This window comes from Malus sylvestris, chromosome 16 (assembly GCF_916048215.2).
Source record: "Malus sylvestris chromosome 16, drMalSylv7.2, whole genome shotgun sequence".
Lineage (NCBI taxonomy): Eukaryota > Viridiplantae > Streptophyta > Magnoliopsida > Rosales > Rosaceae > Malus > Malus sylvestris.
The window spans coordinates 13,022,940-13,036,314 of NC_062275.1; the positions used below are offsets into that span (position 1 = coordinate 13,022,940).

Here is a 13,375-nt window from a genome sequence, read left to right on the forward strand (position 1 = left end):
GAGAGAAAATCGGTTACGGTGGTTTGGACATGTGCAAAGAAGGCCTACTGACACTCCGGTTCGAAGATGTGACTACGGGACAGAGGTTCAGGGCCGAAGGGGTAGAGGAAGACCTAGGAAAACTTTGGAAGAGACCCTAAGAAAAGACTTAGAGTACTTGGATCTAACGGATGACATGACACAAAACCGAGCGCAATGGCGTTCTAGGATTCATATAGCCGACCCCACTTAGTGGGAAAAGGCTTTGTTGTTGTTGTTGTTGTAAATGATCTTAAGAAATATTTTCAAAATTTATGAATTTTTTTTAATAGGATATCAAACGGCCCTTAAGAACATAAGTTTTATTAAGCCAACCTTTTTTCTGGGGTAAGTAATAACCAAGATCCTTTTGTTTTTCCTCAGCTAACTTTCAAACCTAGAGCATGCAACAGAAGAAACTAAGAGCTAGTTGATACAGAAAGGACGGTTGGTTGTAGTAAATTTAATAAACAAGCTGTGTGCTTCAAGAAGAAAGGTGGAGGTTTGGCTTGTTTGGTCCGCTTCCCTCTTATGGTTTGGTTTATATTGAAACACATGTTGAAAATGCATGTGACGCAAAAGAAAATGCTTCCATCACTACCTAAATTTTCTATATACTCTCTAAGTAACACATGTGCACATGAAGGCCACCTCGTGCACCAATTAACTTCATTGGGGCCATGTGATAGGAGATTGGAGAAGAAAGTGACCTAATTATACACTAACAATTCATCAAAAAAGGTACATATTATGAGTTTTCTTCAAGAAATCTAATTAGAATCAAATTAAACTAGCTAAAAGTTTCTTGATGAATAGATGTATCAGGTTCATGCCTCATTCAGTTAGGCTCTTATGACAAGCAATATATGGTGGTGCCCTCGTGGGAATTATGTTTTGTATGGTTTCAATCGTTAGTTAATTACAAAATGCTTACTTTAGGAAGTAGGTTTCTCTACTTGTATATGTTTTTGTGTTGATACCGAATTTAAGTAGTTGCTGAATAAATATGCGTGTAAGGTTAGTGACACACAGTCTTCATCTTGTTGCTTGAAAATATTACAAATACTAAGTTTCATGGATGAAAGTTGAATAAAATTGTGAGTACTTCGTGCCTCTTTTTTTTTTTGGACGGACGAAAGTGTGTACTTGTGCCAAACCCAAAAGTACATAGCACAGCAAAGAGGATATGAACTTTAGCAATATTCGTAAATAATGAATATATTTTAGTAGAAAGACTTGAAAAGTAATATTGAGGATATTAATAAATAAGAATGTAGGAAATAGAAAGACATTGACAGTCACCAAATTGCCTCACGTGAAGAAAGAATCGAGCAGTATAAAGACTGGTGTTTGGTTTGTACTGAGAGAGATGGTGGATATGTTCTTGTTTATTTTGAAAACTGACAAAATGTGCTTAAAACAATAGGGGCGTGGGTATGACATGAGGGCACGATTACTGCTTAAATATTCACACGGTTTAAACAAGGTTCATGTGCATGCCTATTTTCATTCGGTCCATATCCCTCTACCTTCCAATGTTTGGTATTGTGTACCTCAATATGTTCTTAAGGAAAAAGTATCGATTGTTTTGCACCGAATATTAAGGCACCTTTTCAATAGTTTGATATTTGATGATCAATAATGTATCAAGTACTGTAAATCAGTATCAATAGATAATTATCTCATATTCTTAACTTATAGCCGAAGGTGTTGATAGTATTCTCTGCGGAACATGAAAATTTGCATATATAATAGTTTTAAAAAAAAATATTGAACCTAAAAGGCCACACATGCTTTCTCATCACTCAATACAAATTGTTTTAAGTGTGTGACTCAAGTGAGGCCAAATTAAAGGTTACGGAATCATGAGAAACTTTTATGGTAGCAGAAGTCACTTTGTATACTATTTTATGTGTTATGATAAAATTGGATGATAGAGTTGATATGTCTTGAAGAAAGTTGAGGTTCCATCATAAAAGGCAATACGAGGAGAAGCTCAACTACTTATAAGCACATGCAAGGTCCCTCCTCTTATCAATGTGACGAATTTCAAGCCCAACACGTGAGGAATTTCAAGCCTATCACGTGGACAATATAACTCAGGTGACGTGGAGCATGTGTGGCCGTTGGACTTCGCACACTCGACAACCTGCTCTGATACCATGAAAAAAAGTTGAGGTTCCACCATAAACCCAATTGGCAATATGGGAAGAGCACAACTACTTATAAGCACATGCAAAGTCTTTCATTTCATCAACGTGAGATTCATTCTCAACATGTCTCACTTATATGAATATAAAAAAAATTAAAAAAAAAAAAAAACAAGTCCACATATTTGATATAACAATAACTCCACGTACGTAGCCGTATTCTGGGTATGCCAAAAAATTGCTCATAAAAGAATCGCATAGGAGGTTTTAAGTAATTTACATATATATATACACTCTAACCAACTTTACTGCTCTGAAACAACTGTTAAAGTGCTCTCATTCTGTGAAAAAGTTGTACCTTTTGAGAGATAACTATAGGTAAATACCGGAGAACAAAAGAAAACTCGATCAATCTCACCGGCAGAACTCCCATATATCGATCCTTATAAATACCTTGCACGTACATTCATTAATTTCCCAAGACAGTTGCCCCTCTTTCTCCGATCCCTCTCTGTCTCTCATAACACAAGGAATTAAACAAGCAAGCTAGAAACAAGGCAAAAGAAACAAAGATCATGGTTGAAGCAGCAGAGCCATCCCACAAGTGCCCGACAATGCCAGAGGTACAAAATCCCACAAACATTCAAAGAATTTTCTTCATCGCATAGTATCATTAATTAACTTCTATTATTTTTTTTTAATCAATTTTTTTATCTTTTCCAATTTTGAACATGTTCTAGGTGGTGGAAGAACTTCACAGAATGTCAAATATTGGCTTCCCAATTGCGGCCATGAGTTTAGTGGGTTACCTCAAAAACATGGTCCTAGTTGTATGCATGGGAAGGCTTGGAAGTCTTGAGCTAGCAGGTGGAGCTTTAGGCATTGGCTTCACCAACATCACTGGCTACTCAGTCCTCTCTGGCTTGGCCATGGGTATGGAGCCTCTATGCAGCCAAGCTTTTGGTTCACAGAACTTCTCCATAGCTTTCCACACTTTACAAAGAACCATTCTCTTATTGCTTCTCACTTCTCTTCCTATTGGTTTGCTTTGGGCCAATCTTGAACCTCTCATGCTCCTCCTCCATCAAAACCAAGATATAACAAAGATTGCTAGCTTGTATTGCCAATTTGCCATCCCGGATCTTCTTGCCAATAGCCTTCTTCATCCCATACGTATTTTTTTACGTAGTCAAAGCACAACATGGCCATTGATGTGGTCCACTTTACTAGCAACCATTCTACACATTCCTCTCACAATCTTCTTAACCTTCAATCTTTCCCTTGGGATCAAAGGAATAGCAATTTCCACTTCTCTTACCAATTTTATCACTCTATTTTTTCTTTTGGGCTATGTGGTCTACGCCCATGTCACAAAAAAATCTATTTATTGTTTGGTAACGGACCAGTGTGAACCCACTACTAAGTATGAAACAACACAATTATTGTCCCAGCCATTATTACCCAAAAAAATAATACCACTTTCGTTGAGGAAAACACTAGGAGCTGACGAATGGAGGATCCTAATTCGACTTGCTTTCCAAAGTTGCTTAGGAGTTTGCTTAGAATGGTGGTGGTACGAGTTCATGACAATTCTAACTGGTTACCTTCAAAAACCTCACATTGCCCTGGCAGCATCAGCCATAGTGATACAAACCACATCTCTCATGTACACATTACCAGCGGCACTAAGTGCATCAGTGTCTACACGAGTAGGCAACGAGCTAGGGGCAGGCCAACCCAAAAAGGCACATTTAGCGGCAGTGGTGGCCGTGGGGATGGCACTAGTGAGCTCATTGTTGGGCTTGTCATTGACCACTCTAGGGAGAGGAGTATGGGGGAGAATCTTCACAAATGATAGTGAGGTTTTGGAGCTAACAATGAGTGTGCTACCAATTATTGGACTATGTGAGATTGCTAATTGTCCACAAACTACAAGTTGTGGGATTTTGAGAGGAAGTGCTAGGCCAGGCATTGGGGCATGGATTAACTTTTACTCATTTTACATGGTGGGTACGCCTGTGGCAATAGTCTTGACGTTTGTGTGGAGGTTAGGGTTTAAAGGGCTTTGTTATGGACTTCTAGCAGCTCAAATTACATGTGTGGTGTCCATATTAACAGTGGTTCATAAGACAGATTGGGAGAGAGAATGTCTCAAGACGAAAGAGCTTGTAGGAAAGAATAATGACAGAATGGCTGCATTTGCACATGCAGATGAAACAGTCAAATGTGAAGAGGGTGTTGCAAATTAGAAGATTTTGAAAAGTCCAAAAGATTTCGTGGGAAAAAGTCCATGCATTTCACATGCACACCAAACAGTTGGTTAAATGTTAAAACTCAAAAGACTAGACAAGTAGAGTATTCAAAAGTGCAAAGGATTATGGAAGTATTTTGCAAGCTGATTGATCGATAGAAGAACAATCTCGTAAATAGTTCCCATTCTTCCATGCAATATATTATTTGTAATGTTTTTGCGGTTGTTGTCTAGCTATTTCTAGGTGCTACTTGTTTATAGCTTTTACATGTATGCTTCTTGTAATATATAGTCATACAAATTAATATTATATATCCTATAAATTTGATCTTTAATTACACGAGTGTCTGATCTTAGGTGAATTTTGATGAAGGCTTACTAGCTACCAAGCCTACCATTATAAAATACTTACGTTTAACTCTGACTTGGTCTAACTTGGCGATTCAATCGTTAAGTTTCTCGTATATGTTCACATTCTCTAATTTAAATGTTTATAAGAAAAATTAATTATCAATTTTATTAATGTTACATTAAAGAGAATCGAGCCATAAATTATTATAACCTTAACTCATTATCTCATCATTCTCTCGACTCTTGAGTTAGTCTCAAGATGTTATTTTAAAAAAAAAAAGTAATGTTATGAAGACTAAATTTGCAAATTAAATAATGTGTCACAAATAGAAATGAGCACGTTTATCAACGTTTAAGTGATAAATCAATCATCAACTTCCATGTCCCTTAGCTTTCTAAATTTTATCACCAAATTTAGTCTTAATTATCATTTTTATTAATGTTACGTTAAAGAGAATCGAGCCATAAATTATTATAACCTTAACTCATTATCTCATCATCTCTCGACTCTTGAGTTAGTCTGAAGATGTTATTTAAAAAAATAATAATGTTATGGAGACTAAATTTGAAAACTAAATTTGCAAATTAAATGATGTGTCACAAATAGAAATGAGCACGTTTATCAACATTTAAGTAATAAATCAATCATCAACTTCCATGTCCTTTAGTTTTCAAAATTTTATCTACAAATTTAGTCTCATTAGCATTACCCTTAAAAAAAATACTCTATTGCACTGAATTTTTTTTCGTAAGTTGTTAGGTAATTAAATATCACAAACTAATCACTCATATTTTCACGAGTAGTAATACTAACATTTTTTATTTTCAAGCACTCCCTTCTTTTTATGTATTAGAATAAAGGGTAAAAGACTGTTTACTACCCTCATGTTTCGTGGTTTTCAACATTTAGTACATCAAGTTTTTTTCGTCTCAGAGTCATACCTAAAGTGTAAATTTTGGGACAGTCTCATACATCCGTTAGTCAAACTGTTAAGTTTTTCATTAACTGTGACGTGGCGCACTGACTGGGCGCCACGTGTCATCTACGTTTTTTTTTTTTTTTTTCTTTCTTTTCTTTTCTTCTTTCTTCTTCTTCTTCTTCTTCTTCTTCTTCTTCTTCTTCTTCTTCTTCTTCTTCTTCTTCTTCTTCTTCCTCCGAATTTGCCTAGATTCAGTTTTTTTTTTTCTTCCTCCTTCTTCCCTCCTCCTTCTTCCTTCCCCTTCTTCTCCTTCTTCCTTCCCCTTCTTCATTCTTCTTCTTCTTCCTCCGAATTTGGGGGAAGATGAAAGTTTTTTTTTTTTTTTTTTTTTTTGAGGAAGAAGAAGAAGAAAAAGGAGGAAGAAGGAGAAGGAGGAAGAAAAAATTGCAGTAGGAGGAAGAAGAAGAAGAAGAAGAAGAAAGAAAGAAAAAAAATAAAAAAAACAAACTTCCCCAGATTTCGGAGGAAGAAGAAGAAGAAGAAGAAGAAGGAAGAAGGGGAAGGAAGAAGAAGAAGGAAGAAGCAAAAAAAAAAAAAAAAGAAAGTTGCAGTCGGAGGAAGAAGAAGAAGGAGAAGGAAGAAGAAGGAGAAAAGAAAAGAAGAAGAAAAAAAAAAAAAAAAAAAAACGTAGATGACACGTGGCGCCCAATCAATGCGCCACGTCACAGTTAACGAAAAACTTAACAGTTTGACTAACGGATGTATGAGACTGTCCCAAAATTTACACTTTAGGTATGACTCTGAGACGAAAAAAACTTGATGTACTAAATGTTGAAAACCACGAAACATGAGGGTAGTAAACAGTTTTTTACCCTAGAATAAATATATAAAATCAGGAAACATATATCAAAGAAAAAAATGCAAATAAAAGAGGAGTGCCAACATCATGATGCCACCTTAATTTGTTCCATTTCATGTGAGTTTTGGTGCAAATCTTGGAAATCCTTTACGTGCATAAAAAAAGAAATTAAATGTTTGCTGCCATTTGAACACTCTAGCTCCCTCAAAAAGGTCTACAATTGAAGGTGTACGTCTCTGAAAGGTATACAAAGACGTTGTATACCAGGTTGTTGGAATGTTGAAAGCTAATATGGTCAAGCACGAAGCAATGGATGTATATTTACTTTCATATTATATTTTGGTTGGTTGCATATACTTTCTTGGTTTGAACTTTGAACTTTGAACTTTGAACACTCTCATATAGTCATAGACTCGTATGCACAGACCACGACCCATCAAACACTCTCATATAGTCATAGACTCGTATGCACAGACCACGACCCATCAAAGATTCAAAATTGACCTAATTTTGCCGCAGCTGGTTCAGATATGATTTCTAGACTTAGTTGTTGGTATGGTTTTTTCCAGAATAAAAAAATTGGAAGTCGATAATACTTGATTTAAAGAGACGTTTACATTATAATATTGACATCACATGAATCCAAGTGCATTATGGATGGTCTCAAAATCTGACATTTTTCGATCTGATTAGGTACGTACAGAGAAAGTTCATGCATGAATCCACAATGATTACAAAAATGAAATTGTTATTGTCACTCTAAATATCTAATTGTACATTTCAAATTTTTTATATTTAGAAATAAAAGTACTCTTATGAGAAGTGCATAATTAAATTTATAGAATTTCAATCATAATTCATGACAAAAATTAATACCAATTTTGTATGGTTCATCTATTAATTTGCTAGTCTGTTTGGACTTCAGTCGAATCTCTTTTTTTTTTTTCTTTTTGTGTAAGAGATATATTACGGCAATTCGCATTCCCATTGGCAGGTCCAAATCCCATCCAACAGTTTTCTTAGTTAAAAAGTAATGTTACACTGACCATATATTTGTATCATAACTCTCATAGAGGTAATGCATACTAATATATATGGATTATATCTCTATTAGAAGAATAATACTAATATGTGGTAAGAATAATATTTTTGTAGTAAAATATCTCTGTTAAAATTTCTGCCTGCTCTAATAGACCACTATTTTTTTCAAAAAAAAAAAATAGACCACTATTAAAAATTAAAAAAATTAAAAAAAAGAGTTAAGGTTCCGCTCTATAAAATTTGCGAAAAACTTAATTGCCAAAATGATTTTCTTTGATACCGCCGTAGGAGTAAACTTTATATACGAATCCCTACAAATCAAATGAAGGAAGAAAAAAAAATACAAATCAATCAATTACAACAATTTAGCGCCTAATTTAATTCCTTGAAGGTAGGGATGGTGATTGTGATCACGATTCTTTTCTAACATGCTCTAAAACTAATTGCCAACAAAAGTGACTTGAATAACAAAACTCCTAAACTTTCTGATATGAGATTGACATGTATATGCTTAACCAATTGCGTGGAGTAAAAAAAAAGGGAGTTTTAATGAAAAGCCCGCGGTACTGTTCACTTTAACGAAAAACCACATTTTTATACTAAAAAGTCAAAGCTGATACTATTCATTTTACCTTTTATTTTGTCCTTATCATTAAAACTCAAAGTTTTCAAGCCATTTTCATTAGTTTTCCTAAAAAATAATCAAGAAGAATATGGAGTTGACACATGGATTCTAGGGTGAAAATGACAAAACTACCCTCGAGGAATATCGAAACTCTTACGCATAAGCAGTGTACAACCATCCATCAATCAAGTCAAAAGTGCCCAAAATACGTATTTATTTAACACATATTTCATCCATCCTAATCAAATATTCTCCCCAAGGTAACCCCTAAATCTTTCCTTTCAAATTATATTAATTAGCTAATTAATTGATTTATTATTCAATTAATTTACTAATTAGCTACAAATTAAGAACCTAACCCAAAAAGCCATCTAAGTGGCCGGTCCCTCTCCTCCCAAGGGGGCCGGCCACACCCCTATATAAACACTTTCATTCTCTCCAAAACCCAAGTTCTACATTCTTGCAAAATTCTCTAAATTCTCTAAACATTTTTCCCTCAAAATTCTAACTTTGGCATCAGAGTTTCTTCGGCCAAAGCCCCCCTCATTCATCGTGGGTGCATGAGGCTCTTGGCCTTGACCTAAGGTGTTATTTGTTTTGTAGGTACAATTTTGTCCAAGAACAAGGAGGAAAAAAATTGCATCCACAAATTGGTGATTTCATTGAGAGTCTTGATCAAACGCTTGTAGAAAACTCTCACATTCAAGGTTTTTCGTTTTCTTGTTCATTTGTAGATTTTTCGTACGTTATAATTCTTGGAATTTTTATTTCTAAAAATTCTTCGATAAAACGTAAAAGAAAAGTACAATGGCAAGAGATTCGGAAACCTTGACGAACGAAAATTCCAACGTTCAAGGATTAGGACCGCGACGATCTACAAGGCTCAACACAACAATAAGTGGAGCGGCACCACCCCCATGGGGCACCACCATGACAACCACCACGGTAGCCACCCTCAGCAAGGCCCCAATGCCACAACCACAGCCCAAGCCATGCCATTCAAGCCCACATGGGCCCAAGCCCAAGGTGAGACTGCCCGAGCCACTCAAGCCCGATGCAAACCAAACGCGTTGCTAAGCCGTGCCCTAGCCTCGCACCCACGTGTGCCACCTGCCGAGTAGCCCACTCCCGTGGCCCAGCCTGCTCCCGTGGCTTTCCAAGCAGCCCATATCGGTCCAAGATTAGTTCAACTATCCCAGCTTCAAATTTATGGGCCTACGATCGAACCAGGGGCATTTTCACCACATTTCTCTACAGATTTGACATTTTCCAACTCAAATCTCGCACCCGGAGTCTACCACACTTCCATTGTTCAAGGAAACGCATTCCTTCCAATCTCTTCCAACTTAAATGGAGAACAACACTTATATCGACAAGTCATAGAGTTAACGCGCGTCCTTGCACAGCAGACAACCTTGGTGAATCAGCTATTGCAGCGCAACGAGTTGCAATGTGCCCTGTACAAGGTGTTTCGAAGTAGGACAAGGGCAGACAAAGAACCTCTCCAGCAGCGTCCCGTTAAGTAGGGGTGGGTTCGGTTTAAATCGGTTTGGTTTTTTGCCAAAACCGAAACCAAACCGAAATTTCGATTCGGTTCAAATTTTTTTCGATTTTTTTCGGTTCGGTTTTTTTTCGGTTCGGTTTTTTCCGGTTCGGTTTCGGTTTCGGTTTTTTGTTTTTATTTTTTTTCAAAAAATGAAAAACATTGAAATTTTAAATTTTAACATATCCAACACAATCATAACATAAACATTCTAACTAGAATCAAAGACAATGAAAATGAACATTTAAAGTTGAACTAAAATCATCAATCAAGTCTTTCAAAGTACAAACTAACAACCTCACAACACAAAAATCACACAAAAATCGTACAAATGACTTAGAAAAGTTAAATTGTATGATGTTGTTCAAAGATCAGTGTTGTTTGCTTGTAACTGCATGTTGACAACTTGATTAGTAAAGGTAATGCGTGGGTGGATTTATTTAGTGTGTGTTGGATTCTTTTCCATCACAAATTACCCAAGTAATCTACCCGAAATAAATGTTTATGGATTATGTTACATGTTATATGAGAGTAGATTTGGAAAAGAAAGCTGGCGCAGAAGTAGACAGTGCTATGGAGATGGATATAGGTACTTCGGGAAGAGGTTTGGTTCTGGAACCTTATATGGGGGAGAAATAATAGGTTAGGGTTTAGAGTTTTTATAGGCCTTTTTTTAATATTTTGAGCTTAAAGTTTGGCAACACATTGGGTTAGCACATTTTAACTTACAAATTGGGTTTAGAAAATAATACCCAAAACAAATAATTAAATAAAAAAATTAATTTAATTAATTCGGTTCGGTTCGGTTTGGTTCGGTTTCTAGATCACTAAAACCAAACCGAACCAAAAGAATTCGGTTTGGTTCGGTTTTTTCAATTCGGTTCGGTTTTTTCATTCGGTTTGGTTTTTTCGGTTTCGGTTCGGTTTGGTTTTTGGTTTTTTTCAATTTTCGGTTTTTTGAACCCACCCCTACCGGTAAGCAGTCACTCGACCAGCCACGAACTGAGTGTTTGAGCAGTGTACACCCCATATTGGGCCCCCGAGATAACGTATACTCCCGTCTTAACACGTAGAGGAGCGTGCACTCTCGACTAGGCCCACGGAAGAGCATACATTCACGGTTGGAGCTACACTCCAATAGTCAACATGAGCAACCTTCCAGGGAAGTGTTCATTCGCAGCTAAGCCCGCAAAGAGCATCTTCCACCTTCTAGGAACGGACCACATACATTAGAGTAGGCAGCACGACGAATAAAGAGAAGCAGTCATTCAATTCGACTCAAGTTCAACCGGCAACCTGCGAAGAATTCTCTTACCTTCTAGGAACGGACCACATGCATCGTTGTCGCGGCATAGACCAGCCGAGCACGTAGAATAGCAGCTTAGACTAGCAGGTCAAGATCGGGGGCAGCCGAGAGCTCCGTTACCCCCAACAAAGGAAAATTCAGGAAGAGGTTAAGAAGCTCTTAAACAAGCGATTGCATGATTTCTAACTTAACAAAATGGTCGATAAAGCACTACGACGAGACATAACTAACATGAGCAGGTCACCCTTCACGGACGAGATCGAACGGGCTGAGCCTTCACTCAAGTTTAGCATGCCACATTTCACATCTTTCAAATGAGATGGAGATTCGGATAGGCACTTGAACCATTACCAAATAACAATGGTCCTTTATCGGAACAACGATGAACTCATGTGCAAGATATTCACCACCACTTTACAAGGCAAGGTGCAAGATTGGTTCTACACCCCGCCGCCACGATCTATCTGGAGTTTCAACGAATTTTCTTTAGTTTTCACCGAAGAATATTCATCATTTCGCTTGATCAAGAAAAACTCATACCACTTGTTCAACATCAAGAAGAACCCAAATGAGTCGCTTCGTGACTATGTGAAAAGGTTCAAAGCAGAAAAGGCAAAGATAGTTAGATGCAATGACTCGATAGCTAAAGCAGCCTTCCAAAAATGACTCCCAGCAAACCACCCCCTGTTCGGAAAGTTGACTATGAAAAAAAATATAACTCTGGCATACTCTTTCACTCTGGCAAAGAAGCATGCACTTTGGGACGAGGTTCCTCAATGCACATTCAAGGTAAATCCGAGCGATCTTAAATATGAAATCCTCTACTACTTTGAAGGAGATTCAAGGTCTGACTGGACGAGCAACCGCATCTGAAGCAGCAATAAGCTCTACCCTCATACGAGAAGAGCTGGGGGCCCAACTACCTGTATTCCATAGTTCAAAAGCTATCCTCAATGCGGAAACCAGCTACCAGAAATTCAAAAGCTAACTTTGGCAACAATTGTTGCAACCAGGAAGCTCAAGTTATACCTTCAGATGCACGCAGTCATCCTCATGACGCACTATTCTGCCTAATCCAGATGCGCGACGATAAAGACGCAGACACTGACGGTGCAAAGTTTTCTGACTAATGCAATAACTTAGCTCAAAAGGGACGTCAAAGGCAGACGAATACTAGAAGGACACTCGGAAGCAAGTTTTGTCCTCGTCGCTCTAGAAGATTCTACATAGGAGCAACATGTACCGGCAAGTTGAGGACCACCTCTTACTATGCATCACACGGCCCCAGTAAACCATTTACACCATAATTCAGCTCTAGAACGACCCGATACTGGCAGTAGAGCATCTCCTGCTACGTGTAACATGGCCCCAGCTCCATGACTCCCTACAGCGCATTTACGCCTAGCCTAGGCGATTCAACAGAGTGACCCAACGACACTCTGGAGGCAGCCAAGCTCGCCCTAGCCACACCTACTTTGCCCGATGGAGACTTTGACATTTGCACGTCGACGACACTTCCAACTATAAAGGCTCAGAATCAGGCATGGTATTTATCACCCTAGATGGTTCGATGTTCGAACAGACGATTACTCTAAGCTCCAAGGCATCCAACAACGAAGCAGAGTACGAATCCCTACTAGTAGGCCTCCAAATGGAAAAAGACTTGGCAGTGAAAAAGCTCGTAGTTCATTCTCATTCATAACTATTCACTAGCCAGACTACTTGAGGCATTTCAGACTTACACCATCACTCAAGTTCCGCGGATAGACAACGCTTATGCGGACGCACTGGCCAGCCTAAGCTCCAACCACGACCACCAACTTAAACATTTTATTCCAGTGGAGTATCTAGACAAGCCAAACATAAAAACTGAGCCAACAGCCGAGGTGTCATAGGTTAGTACAACTCCAAATTGGCAAGATTCCACTATAGACTACCTGGTCAATGGCACACTCCTCATAGAAAAATTGGAGTCAAGAAAGCTCCAAATAAAGGTAGCACGCTACTACATGAGGAATGACACTCTCGTCCGAAGATCTTACACTGGACCACATCTCCGCTACCTAGCGCCTCCTGACGACCTAAAGTATCTAAGCTTAATCCACGAAGGCTTTTGTGGAAATCGCTTCAGAGGTAGATCTTTATCGTAAATGGCTCTTAATGCAGGCTACTACCAACCTACCATGCATCAAGACACTAAGGAGTTAGTGCAAAAGTACGACTGTTGCCAATGGTACAAGCCGGTACCAACACTGCATGCCGATAAGCTATACCCATAGATGAGTCGTTGGTCATTCATGCAATGGGCAAT

At 38.0% G+C, this 13,375-nt stretch overlaps 1 protein-coding gene across 1 annotated transcript; it reads left to right on the forward strand.

Annotated features, from left to right (window-relative positions):
* The first annotated feature begins 2,490 nt into the window (after positions 1-2,490).
* Positions 2,491-4,757, forward strand: LOC126606552 (protein DETOXIFICATION 55-like). Its single transcript, XM_050273950.1, has 2 exons — positions 2,491-2,791; positions 2,909-4,757. Exons 1-2 carry the CDS (start codon positions 2,744-2,746, stop codon positions 4,415-4,417), a joined length of 1,557 nt encoding a protein of 518 aa, XP_050129907.1. The 5' UTR covers positions 2,491-2,743; the 3' UTR covers positions 4,418-4,757.
* Positions 4,758-13,375: the final 8,618 nt, after the last annotated feature.